Source organism: Myotis lucifugus, unplaced genomic scaffold (assembly GCF_000147115.1).
Source record: "Myotis lucifugus unplaced genomic scaffold, Myoluc2.0 scaffold_471, whole genome shotgun sequence".
Taxonomy (NCBI): domain Eukaryota; kingdom Metazoa; phylum Chordata; class Mammalia; order Chiroptera; family Vespertilionidae; genus Myotis; species Myotis lucifugus.
In genome coordinates this window covers 36,019-47,609 of record NW_005871519.1, presented here as the reverse complement: position 1 = coordinate 47,609, position 11,591 = coordinate 36,019, and the positions used below count along the sequence as shown (strand labels likewise).

The 11,591-nt window shown below is 61.5% G+C and overlaps 1 protein-coding gene across 8 annotated transcripts in view; it reads left to right on the top strand.

The window, feature by feature from the left end:
- DNAJB6 (DnaJ heat shock protein family (Hsp40) member B6) overlaps positions 1-7,750 on the top strand; it is a 41,379-nt gene extending 33,629 nt beyond the window's left edge. For 6 of the 8 annotated variants that reach the window (XM_023744532.1, XM_023744531.1, XM_023744536.1 and 3 more), the window contains 3 exons: positions 793-987; positions 3,702-3,811; positions 6,568-7,750. In XM_023744532.1, the coding sequence (XP_023600300.1) occupies positions 793-987; positions 3,702-3,796 (290 nt within the window). In that variant the 3' untranslated portion in view covers positions 3,797-3,811; positions 6,568-7,750. The remainder of the gene's footprint in view (positions 1-792; positions 988-3,701; positions 3,812-6,567) is intronic. The other 2 variants (XM_023744534.1, XM_023744533.1) reach the window with 2 other exon arrangements.
- The last annotated feature ends 3,841 nt before the right edge of the window (positions 7,751-11,591 follow it).

The following is an 11,591-nucleotide window of genomic DNA, read 5'->3' as shown; positions in this document are numbered from 1 at the left end:
GCGCCGCCCCTCGGCCAGCCATGTTGTGGAGGACGTGTGGGGCCCGGCAGCCAGGATCGGGCTGTCCTCCCAGCTCAGGCCTTGAGGACTGGCCACCAGCCTCCCAGCACTGCCCAGAGCTCAGGTGCTCAGCCACCAGCATCACGGCAGCAGCTCTAACTGCCCAGGCCTCAGGCCTCCGTCTCTGTCCTAACACCTTGTACCTCAGGGCCTTCTGGAGCCAGCAGTTCTTACCAGGGTGGTGGGGGCAGGACACCGGGTGGGGGCATCTCCTGCTCCACGTGTGCGTCCTGCCTCGGGCACTGGAAGGGAAGCTTGACTTCATCAAAACTGCTTGCCACGGCCTCTGGCCTCCACAGCTTAAAAGCCCAGAGGAATATGGCTCTGGGCGGGGGTGGGGTGGGGGGGGTGGGCTGTCCCGAGTGGGCGTGCGTCCAGCGTAACGGACGCCAGTGCCGTGGGTTTTCGCAGGTGCACGTGGGTGGGACCGGGACGGGCTTCCGGGCGCCTCCACTGTGGCCGGTTGCAGCATTGGGGGCGGGCAGGGACTGGGCGTCAGCGTGCGGAGAGCGAGTCGGAGGCGGGACTTGGGCCGCAGGGCTGAGTCTGAGGACGGATTCTAGCAGGTGCCCTCGAGTCCCCTGGGCCTTGGGGTCAGTGGGCATTCCCATGGCCGTTCCCTCACAGTGATGTGCAGCCCCCACTGTGCACCTGAGGATTGGGCAGCCTTCCTGCTCCGAGCGAGGGTGGCACCTACGGTGCCCGCTCATGTGACCCTGTCTGTCCTTGCAGGTGTGGCCGACGAGGACGCCTTCCGGGAGGCCTGCCAGCTCCGAGGCCAGCATGCGCTGCCCGAGCAGCCCGCCAGCACCAGCGCCCGCCCTCTGAGGTCGCACAGGCCCACTCCACTACCCAAGCATGAGGACGAGGACGACCCGGGCCGCCATCGGGCCGCCAGCCACTGGGACCCCTCCGCCTTCTCAGCAGGTGTGCGGAGGGAAACTGAGGCAGAGCGCCCCCCCAAGGACGCGCCCCGTCCTGCCCAAGGCCAGCGAGGACAGAAGTCACTGCTGTGCTGTGTCCTCACCTGATGGGCAGGGTGGGCAGGTGCGGCTGACCTGGCAGGTAGGGGAGGCGCCTTCCGGAGACCCCACAATTAAAATGGGGTGCCACCTTCTGTATGAAGTGTGTTGTCTCGGCACAGATGCCGATGCCACAGTCACCAGGTGCTGCTTTTACCCTAAGTGCTCCTTTTGTAACTGAGGTCTCGGGATTTGGACGGACTGGCCCCCAGGCAGTGCTGTCTCAGCCTACCTGCCCCTGTGTTTGGTTAAATACAAAGTAACACAGGCCGCCTGGGGGCTCTGTCAGGTTGGGTGGTGCCAAGCCACGCTGCTCCCTGGGGGCCTGGTGGCCTCAACGGCCTCCTCCTGGTGCTGCCCTTTCCTGCTCCCAGGCCTGTGGTCTGTCTCATATTCTGGGGGGTCTGTCCCAGGTCCGGGGGGGGGGGCTGTCCCAGGTTCCGGGGGGGCTGTCCCAGGTTCCAGGAGGTCTGTCCCAGGTCCTGGGCGGGCTGTTCCAGGTTCTGGGGGTCTCTGAGGGTGCATCCATCCTTGCCGGTTTGGCCCCTGGAGCTGCAGGCTGTGTGGGAGGAAAAGGCTCACCCTTGGTCCTCTGTGCCCCACAGCGGCATGAGGTTAACTCCGTGGACCTAGGGCCGAACTGTTATCTCAGAAATAAGTTCATCTCCCAGAGCTTTCTATCGAAATCTGTCCCTGGAGTCCTTCTGGGTGTCTGTTCAGGCAGAAAGAAGTGTCCCATCCGCGCCCCCCACCCCCCTGCATGGAACCCCACTCCTGGGACCGACCATGCCAACAACGCCGTCGGCCACTGGGGAGGAGCCTCTGTGGGTAACGGAAAGGGGCAGTTGGAAGAGCCGAGTGACCAGGAAGGACCCTTTGGCCTTGAATGGACATTCGCCAGGATTCCCTGTTCCTCCTGGAGGTGAGGGTCTGGCGGCTAGGGAAGGAACCCTGACGTTGGGGGCCTCGGCCAGGGCAGGGCTGCAGGCTCCATTTCCCGGGACGAGCGTCGCTTGACAGTGATTTAATGGGCGCGTCGTCTGATTGGAGGGACACCTCAGCCCCCTGGGTCAGATGTCCCAGTTCCTGGGAGGGAGGCGTGTGGTCCGGCCAGTCTCCCAGGACAGGGCTACCGCCCACTGGCCGGGCCGAAGCCGCATCCGAGCTCAGCACCAGGCCCTGCGTCCCAGATGTGCCTGTGGAGTGGAAGGTACTTTGTCACGTGCCAGAGAACCCGGGAACGCCAGCATTAGCAGAAGACACGGAGTCATTCTCTCTGAAACCACGTGCCTCTGTCAGTTTCTACCACTGGGTCCCTATCGGTCCCGCGATGGAGTGGGGACACTTCATTGTGAGCGCCGGCACGAGTCCTCGTCTGTGGCTGCGGGGGTGGCGCCTGCCTTGGCCGGAGCCCCCTGGACTCTGTGGGAACCCAGCCTACCTGGGAGCATTTCTGAATGTTGGAGTCAAACATTTGTTGTTTCCTTTTTAAAAATCAATTTATGAGACCTTGAGAAGACTGAGTGGCGTCACATGGAATTAAAGGCGTGATTCTCCCACAAACATGCAGCGAGCTCACGTCACGGAGGGCGGAAGTGCCCTGGAGGAGGATGCAAGAAGGGGCAGCGAGGAAATCTGAGCCGCTGCTGCCTGGGCAGCTGCTCCCTCTGCAGCATCCACGGCTGGCCCCCCTCCTGTGGCCACAGGGCCCCCTTCATGCTGGCCCCTCACTAAGCTGGCCTTGCGGCTCCGGGCCTTGTGGCATCTCCTGGTCATCGTCTCGCCATATTCCAAGTCCTGAGTAACTTTCCTTTAAAAGAAGCACATGGAAGGGACCTGGTTACCCGGGACATAGGTGCCCTGGGGTTGGAGGACAGTGCCACCTGGAGGCAGTGGCAGCTTCTGCAAGTGGCTCATTTAGATGAAAACTAATGAGACGCTCCCCAAGCTGGGAACTCAGTGCTGAAGTGACAGGTCCCACAGTCGCAGCTCACGTATGGGCGCAGGATGCACGAAGGGGCCTGGCGGTCGGTGGGGTGACTTTAGCCCTGGCCCTGGCTCTGGGCCACCAGGCCTTGGCACGGGCAGCAGGGGGAAGGGAGGCGGCTTCAGTTGCTGGCATTTGGCTTTTTTTTTTTTTTTAAATATTTTTATTGATTTCAGAGAGGAAGGGAGAGGGGGAGAGAGAGTGAGAGAGAAACATCCATGATGAGAGAGAATCATCGATCGTCTGCATCCTGCACACCCCACACTGGGGTTTGAGCCTGCAACCTGGGCATGTGCCCTCGACCGGAATCAAACCTGGGACCGACGCTCTATCCCAGTGGTTCTCAACCTTCCTAATGCCGCGACCCTTTAATACAGTTCCTCATGTTGTGGTGACCCCCAATTTCATTGTTACAAATTGAACATAATTAAAGCATAGTGATTAACCACAAAAACAATATGTAATTATATATGTGTTTTCCGATGGTCTTAGGCGACCCCTGTGAAAGGGTTGTTTGACCTCCAAAGGGGTCGCGACCCACAGGTTGAGAACCGCTGCTATCCACTGAGCCAAACCAGCGAAGGCGCATTTGGCTTCTTAACATGCATTGCCTTCCACTCTAACCCGTAAAGCTTGCCGACTCACTTCTGACGTCACGCCCGCGTGTCCTTGCACAGCCCAGGAACCAGCACGTGGCCAGAGACTGAGGGGTCGGGCTTTTGCGTGAGTCACGCTCCCACAGGTGAGGCCACTGGGAAGGACATCAGAATTCCTGCACAGGGAGCACTCAGGCACGAGGGGCCTCCACCCTTAACTCTTGTTAAAAACTTTTAAATTTATGTTTAGAGAGAGGAAGGGAGAAAGCGAGTGAGAGAAATGTTGACTGGTTGCCTCCTACACGCACCCCAACTGGGAATCGAATCCACAACCTGGGACGACACTCCAACCGACTGAGCCACCGACTGAGCCACTGGCCAGGATGGCCCTTCACTCTGCACTGGGCCCTGCAGACGCGCCCTGGCTGCGGGCTAAAGGCTTGGGCTGGGGTGGGGCAGGTCTGCGGGAGGCGGGGAGCTTGTCTGGCAGTGAAACTGACTTGCTCGCCTGCGCTTCTCCGTGAGGCTCACAGCTACTCTTTCCCAGGCCCCTCCACGTGTCCCCTCGAAATCGCTGGCAGGGCGGCCCTGGGGGGCAGGACGGCCCACTTCTTATTGCTTTGTTTTGTTTTAAATTAATGTAAACATTGAGCATTTTCAGGAAATAGCAGAGGAGTTGTTTTACAAGGAACCTGAGGGCGCGCCCTCACTCACCTGCACAGTGCTTCCTTCCAGTCCGGACTCCGCGTCAGGAAGGGCTGTGGGTGGAGCTGCAGGGCCAGGCTGGGTGAGGTGCGAGGCCGAGGGCATGGGAGGTGGTGGCGGGATCTGAGTGTCCACATGCCTCGAGCCCAGAGGCCAACCCTCCCCCCACCCGTTGTGGCGGAGCTGGTGCTCAGCGGCCTGCGCCCATCACCAGCTTGTTTGCTGTGCTCCCCTGGATTTGAATCCTTTGACCCAAATGTGGTTGCGGGTCTGGCCTGTTGGAATCAGAGGAGGACCGTTCCCATCACACATCCATTTCCTTACACAATTAAAACCATCTTTTTAATTAATCCTCACCTGAGGAAATTTCTTCCATTGATTTTTAGAGAGAGGGAAGCAAGCGGGGGTGGGGTGGGGTGGGGTGGGGGGGTAGGGGGGAAGAGAGAGAGAGAGAGAGAGAGAGAGAGAGAGAGAGAGAGGAAACATCGATTGGCTGCCTCCTGACCAGGGCCGGCAATGGAACCTGCAACCCAGGTACGTGCCCTTGACCAGGAATCAAACCCAGGACCTTCAGTCTGCTGGCCAGTGCTCTATCCACTGAGCCAAACCCGCAGGTCTCTTTACACGATTTTGAAGAAATTTCCCAACCAGCCCACGGGTCTGCGTCTGCCCAGCTCCTGGGCTGCGGGGCTCTGATGGGCCCCAGATGCAGAGCGGGCACCTCCCAGAGAGGCATGCGGGGTGTGTGTGTGGCTGTGCCAATCAAACACGCACCATCTCTCGTTAAATCCCTTGTGAGGCCAAGGTAATTTTCCTGTGCTCTTTATTCTTTTAAAATATATTTGTATTGATTTCAGAGAGGGAGAGAGATGGAAACATCAATGATGAGATGGAATCATTGTTCGGTTGCCTCCTGCACACCCCCTACTGGGAATCGAGCCACAACCCGGGCATGTGCCCTGATCGGAATCGAACCGTGACCTCCTGGTTCCTAGGTCGTTGTGTAACCACTGAGCTACCCCAGCCAGGTTTCCTGTGCTCTTAAACTTAGAAATGCATGTTTGATAAGAATGGGAGTGAGGAGTCCTTCCCCTTTTCCTCACGTTGGTGGGTGTCCGGCCCCCCAGAGTCGCAGGCCTCCCTGCCCCTCTCACTGTGACCCAGGTGGGCCCTCCGCGGCCGCCTCCCGCCACCTCCTCCCACTCCCTGCAATCACGTTGGGGGACACACCGCAGGCTCCGTGGCTCTGGTCCCACGTTTCTCCTCGGAGGCCGTTGTCTCCCTCTGTCAGGTCCACTGCCAGGGCCCAGGCCCGTGTCCCCACAGCTGGCCCTGCTAGCAGGGGCGCCCGCCCTCACTTCGGGTGCTGCGGCCTCTGCAAATGTCGCAGACCTCCTGCCAGGTGGTGAGGGCAGAGGCAGCGGCCGGCTTTTGGGCCCTCGGAGGGGAGGCGGAGTGACTGGGCCTCTGAGTTGCTGGTGAAGGCGGCAACGGCCACGAATGCCACCGCCGAGAACCCGGGGGCCGGAGCCTTGTGTGTGTGCACCATGCAGTGAGAGCCTCGGCTTCCACCGGCAGCCGGGCACTGGGGCAGGAGTCGGCGCGGCTGCATCACGGGGCTGTCTGTGGGGACCCACCCACGGGGTTGTGACACCTGCTAGTGTCATTTGAGCTGTGTCCCCAGAGTGGGTGGCTGAGTCAGGACTGGAGACGGCTGTGGAACGTCGCCGGTAACAGGTTCTTAAGGGTGCGCTCAGGTGGCCTTTTCCACAGGCCTCGGGCCACAGGGGGCCTGGCCTGGCTCGTGTCTGCAGAACTGCTGAGGGCAGAGGCCTTGTGTGGCTCGGACAGGGGCCAGGGGGTCTCCTTGCCTCTGTCCTTCGGGTGCCACCACCGGGATGGAAGGGGGCGCTGGTCCCCACCCAGGCAGGGCCTCCCGCAGCGCAGACTCTGGTGGGGGAAGCGGGGATGCCAGGGGACGGGCTGTGACCTGCCAGGTGGGCCCCGGACGGCGGCCGTGGTGGTAAAGCCAAGAGCCTTTTGTTGAGCTTTAGGTGTGGGCCATGGGCACGTGAGGAGGCGTGGCTTTCCGGTGTCATGTGTGCTGTTAACCTGGGGACAGTTGAACGTGGTTGGGTCCGGGGGGTGGGGGAGACCAGCTGCCGCACACAGTGTTTCACAAGCCGTGTTTCCTTAGGACTCAAAGAAGGTGGCAAGAGGAAGAAGCAGAAGCACAGAGACGAGTCCAAGAAGAAGAAGTCGACCAAGGGGCAGCACTAGAGCGCCGGCCGTGGCGGCGTCGCGCTGTGTGGTGTGTGCACGCGATAGGTAGGGCGCCTGCTCCCCGCCCCGTCACCTCCTCACCCCGGGACGCGGACGGGCGGCCAGTCAGGCGGCGGGTGATGAGCGGGCGGTGGCGTGAGCGCCCGCCCTGGCCGCAGCCCAGCACTAAGATAGCGATTCCTGGGCAGCGGTCGGGGCTCTCGCTTGTTCTTGACGGTGCGGCCTCCATGTGAACCCCTGAGGCAGCGCTAGCTTTAGGGGCGTGACAGGTAGACAGGCAGCGGGTGGCTCCTCGTGGGGCCGGCGTTGGGAATCGGAGGGTAGTGAGTGTGGGCGACTCCAGGTCACACACGTCACACCTGAGCGGGGCCGCAGGTGCTGCCTGCTGTCCCGGGGTCAGACCTCAGCACCTGTCGTGGCCCCGTCCCTGTTGGCCACGTCATTGAGCTTGTAAACCTGACCCTCCGAGTAGAACCGGCCGATGTCAAGTGTGCTGTGATTAGTGCTAGTCCTTCCTTTCTTCCCGACCCATCACCGTTCCCCGAAGCTCGTGCAGGGGACGCTACAGAGCTTTGCTCCGTAAACAGCCCGGCTCCGAGTTGAGGGTGCGAGGAAGCAGACGGCTGCCTGGCATGCGGGCGCCAGCAGGCACGAGCTCGAGTTTCGTCTGTGGACACTGCCCTCCTGTGTGGCCAGCCTCGCCTCTGTGCTTTCTCTGCACCACCCGCTGCCTAACGCTTTGCTCCCCGGCTGCGGTCGGGGGCGCCCAGCTGCCCCCTGTGGCGACGACACCTCCGCTAACACCAGAGCCTGCTGCCCACCCGCCTTTTCCTCGCCCTCGTGGAAACAAGGGAATTGTGAGAAGTGTGGATGTGATGTAAAAATGCCAGCAACTCAAACCCACGGCGTGGAGCCGGCGACTTGGGCTTGGCCTGTGCCGCCGTCTGGTGCGGCGTGTGGTTTGATATGGCGGCCACAGGGCGCTGCTCCTGTGTGGGTGGGGGCGCGGCTGCGGGCGGGGCCGGGTGTGCTTGTGGGAATGGCCAGCATGGTGACCTGACCTGGGCGCCACCGCGGAAATAAAGTTGTGAGCACCACCCGGCTCCGGCCTCCTTCACCGCCTCAGCCCGCATGGTCTCGGCCGTGTGCCGTCTCAGTTCCAGGGGTGGATGTTTTGGGGCAAAAGGCTGGATTCTGAGGTAACGCCCCGTTGAACAGTGTGAGGCCAGCAGCCTCCTGGGACACGGGCCGGTGCAGGGACATGCCTCCGAGTGTCCTGGCCGTGGCCCGTTGGCTGCATCCTGAGGCCCGGGCCTCGCTGTGAGGGGGTGGCACATGCAGGTCCAGGTGGGTCTGTCCTGAGTGGGACTCGCCCTGTCACTCGGGGGCCTCTTGGGGGCAGCGGGAGGGAAGGTTTCATGGCACTTGTCCCTCACTGTCCCTGGGGGCCGGTCACCCTGGAGCAGTGTCGGGGGTGGTGTCGGCCGTGAGTGCTTCAAGCCCCGACATGACAAGTGTTGGTGCAGCCGTGGGGCCTCACTGCCCACCACGGGGCTGGCTCAGTGAGCTGGAGAGGCCCAGGGCCACTCGGTGGGTCCACTCCCAGGTGAGCAGGGCGCAGCCACACCTGCCGGGCTTAGGTGGGCACCGCGGGGTTCGCTGTGCTGCCCCCTACCTCCCGCTTGGGGGTCACCTCTGGGGACAGAGCTTTTGGCCTGTGTTAGGAGGATTAAGGCTGCCAAACCCTCCAACCATACTTGTGAAGTGCACACATGTTCACAGGAAGTTGCACAAACAGTCCTCTTAGAGATCCCTGTATCCTCCCCCCGGGGCCCCTCAAAACCAGGACACGGGAAACCTTCAAACATCGTTCGTAGCCTGGAGACGGTGGGGCCGTGACAGGGGCGAGCGGTCACACCTGATCTTCTTTTCGCCAAAATGAGGTTCTGGTGGGTGGGATCTAAGTTCATGTGTCACCCCTGGTCGGGCGGGCTTGCCCAGGGCAGACCTTCCCCACACCTGCCGGCGGGCCCTCCACCTCCGCCCCACCTGGCTCTGCCCACAGGAGCACACAGGACCGGGCTCTCATGGGCCATTTGGCCTATAGCTGACCAGCGGCTCAGCGAGCATTGCCTGCCATGCTGGCCCGACTCCAGTCTGCAACGGTCAACGCAGAGCGGGCACGATGCCTTCTGGGCGTCTGCCCCCTGCCCGGGGCTGTCAGGACAGTCAGCGAGGGGTGTGTCCGCCCCGCCTCCGCGCTCGCCCTGGGGTGGGAAAGTCTCATGGGCACCGTGTGCGGACGGAGGGCCTGCATGGTCCCCGGGCTCCATCCTGCCGGCTCCGTGAGGCCCCTCCCTTGGACAGCTGGCTGGTGGAGCCCAGGCCCGAAGGCTCAGGATTCTACCCGGACGTCCAGGCTGCCAGCTTCCGCCTTGAGGGTTTGCCGAGAGGGCTTTCCCAGAACTTGCCACCGTCCATAGGCAGCCAGGTCCCTGGGGGACTCTTCCCGGATCAGAGCGCCCCTGAGAGCCAGGTGACAGGCCAGCATGGCCTCCTGTCAGCTGGAAGGGCCTCCTCCTGTTGCCAGGTCAGGTGAGAGCCAGAGCCATGGCTGCGCCCGGCAGCGGGCGCCCCGTGTGTGCTGGCACCTTCGCCCCCCAACCACACACGGTGGCTGCTCAGGTCATTTCTTCTGAAGAAAAGAGTGACAAGAATTGCATGACTGGCCTCGTGGGGGGAAGAGGTGTGGGCAGGTCCCCGCTCCCAGCCTGTGCACGGGCTCACCATGCGTTAAGCTGTGCCTGGGCGGGGGGAGGGGGGCGTAAATACACCAGACAGACCCAGTGTGTGCTTCAGGGACATGACGCACATCCGTCCCCACCGCCTCCTGGGCATTCTTGGCCCTGAGGTGGCTGAGGAGGTGGGGACAAGAGCAGGAGTGGATGTGGGGGGTGTCAGCCACCAGGCACGTCACCCAGCGTGCCCAGCCTCCGTGGTTCAGCCCTCATCCTCCCTGTCCCTCCAGCCCTCACAGGTCCCCCTGGAACTGGCCATCCACAGAGGGTCCCCTGGGGAAGGCCTATCCTGGCCTCTGGTGCCGGTGCTCCTGACGCCCGCAAGGGCCTCGGCGGGCACGGTGACCTCACACTGCGGCAGCGGTGACGGCCTCTCTGCCCCTGGGCGCCCAGGCTCTCTTCAGTGCATTCATTCTCAGTGAACAAATGAAATCCAGTTTTTATGTCATAAAAGTTGTTTCACGAGGAGCCATCGTACAGTGAGTGGCCCAGGTGGCTCCGATGATGGCCCCATAACCCTTCCCGCCCGAGAAAGTGGCCTGGGTGCACTGGGGGTCAGGGCAGGCTGCGCCCCAAGTCCACCGCCCACACTTCAGAAACACTGCCTGTCCCGGGCACATGCTGGGTCCTTTGCCCAGGGACACCACTGACACCCTGTCCTTCAGCCCAGGGGGCGGGCAGAGCAGGGGAGCAGGGGCTTCTGTGGGCACGTGGGGCTCGGGCGGCTTGGGCGGTGCTGTGACCACGGCTGTGTCCAAGACCGGCCGTGTCAACTGTCCTTTCACAGTTGAGAACATGGGCCCTGGGCCACATGTATGTTCCCCAAGCCTCAGTGTGAAGTGGGGTGCAAGCTCCGCCCCCACCCACCTGGCCCTGCAGTCACATAGGCCTCAGACCTGGTGCCCGCACGAGGCTGGTGAACCCTACACACCGCCTGCTTCAGGCCGCGCCCCCCAAGGTCCCGGGCGCCTGGAGTCCTGCCCGCCCACCCTCCTTCGCAACGGCTCCTGCTGGTTTTCTTCGTTGTTAATCTTCACCCGAGGATATTTTTTCCTTTTCCTTTCATTTTTATTATTTTTAAAAAGATATATTTGTATTGATTTCAGAGGAAGGGAGAGAGAGAGAGAGAGAAACATCAATGATGAGAGAGAACCATTGCTTGGCTGCCTCCTGCACGCCCCACACTGGGGATCGAGCTGACAACCCAGGCATATGCCCTGACTGGAATTGAACCTGGAACCCTGCAGTCCATAGGCTGATGCTCTATCCACTGAGCCAAACCAGCTAGGGCCCATAGATTTTTAGAGAATGGAAGGGAGGGAGTGGGGGAGGGAGAGAGAAACATTGATGTGAGAGACACACCTATTGGTTGCCTCCCGCATGTGCCCCGACCGGGGCCAGGGATTGAGCATGCAACCCAGGTATGAGACCCTTTGGTTCGCAGGCCACTGAGCACCGGCCAGGGTGGCTCCTGCTGGTTTTGGGTTTGTCTCATTTCAGTGTTTATGAGCATGTTATACATGTGAATAAACGCACTAAGCGGTTGCAGACATGATAGTTATGACGGTGACATTTAAATGACCCTGTGCCACCCCACGCCGAGTCTCCCGTGCTAACTGGGTGTGGGAGAAGGTGCGCAGCCCGGAAGGTCTGGCGTTCCGTCGCCCTCTCTTCTGTGTCCCAGGAACATGGCGTTTCAGACCATCGTGCGTCCCCATGTTTGTTGCGAGGTTTGCCTTGTCAGCGTCCACACCCAGTGTCCATGGCCTCCTAACGCCACAGGCGACCTGTCAGGTGATAGGTGACCCATAGGCAACAGTGACCCTACAGGCAACGGTGACACTACAGGTGGCAGGTGACCCTACAGATGAGGGGTGACCCTACAGGCAATGGTGACCTTACAGGTGACAGGTGACCTGATAGGTGACAGGTCACCCATCAGGTGGCAGTGACTCTACAGGCAACAGGTGACCCCACAGGCGACAGGTGACCCTAAAGGTGACGGTGACCCTACCGGCTTTGGGAAGACATAGTGGCCACCAGTCCTGAAGCAGCAACTGCCTCCTGCAAGGGCGTGGGGCACTGGGACGTCACCTCACTGTCTCCACTTCCCTTGCCCACGTTCCAGGGGCCTGCTGTG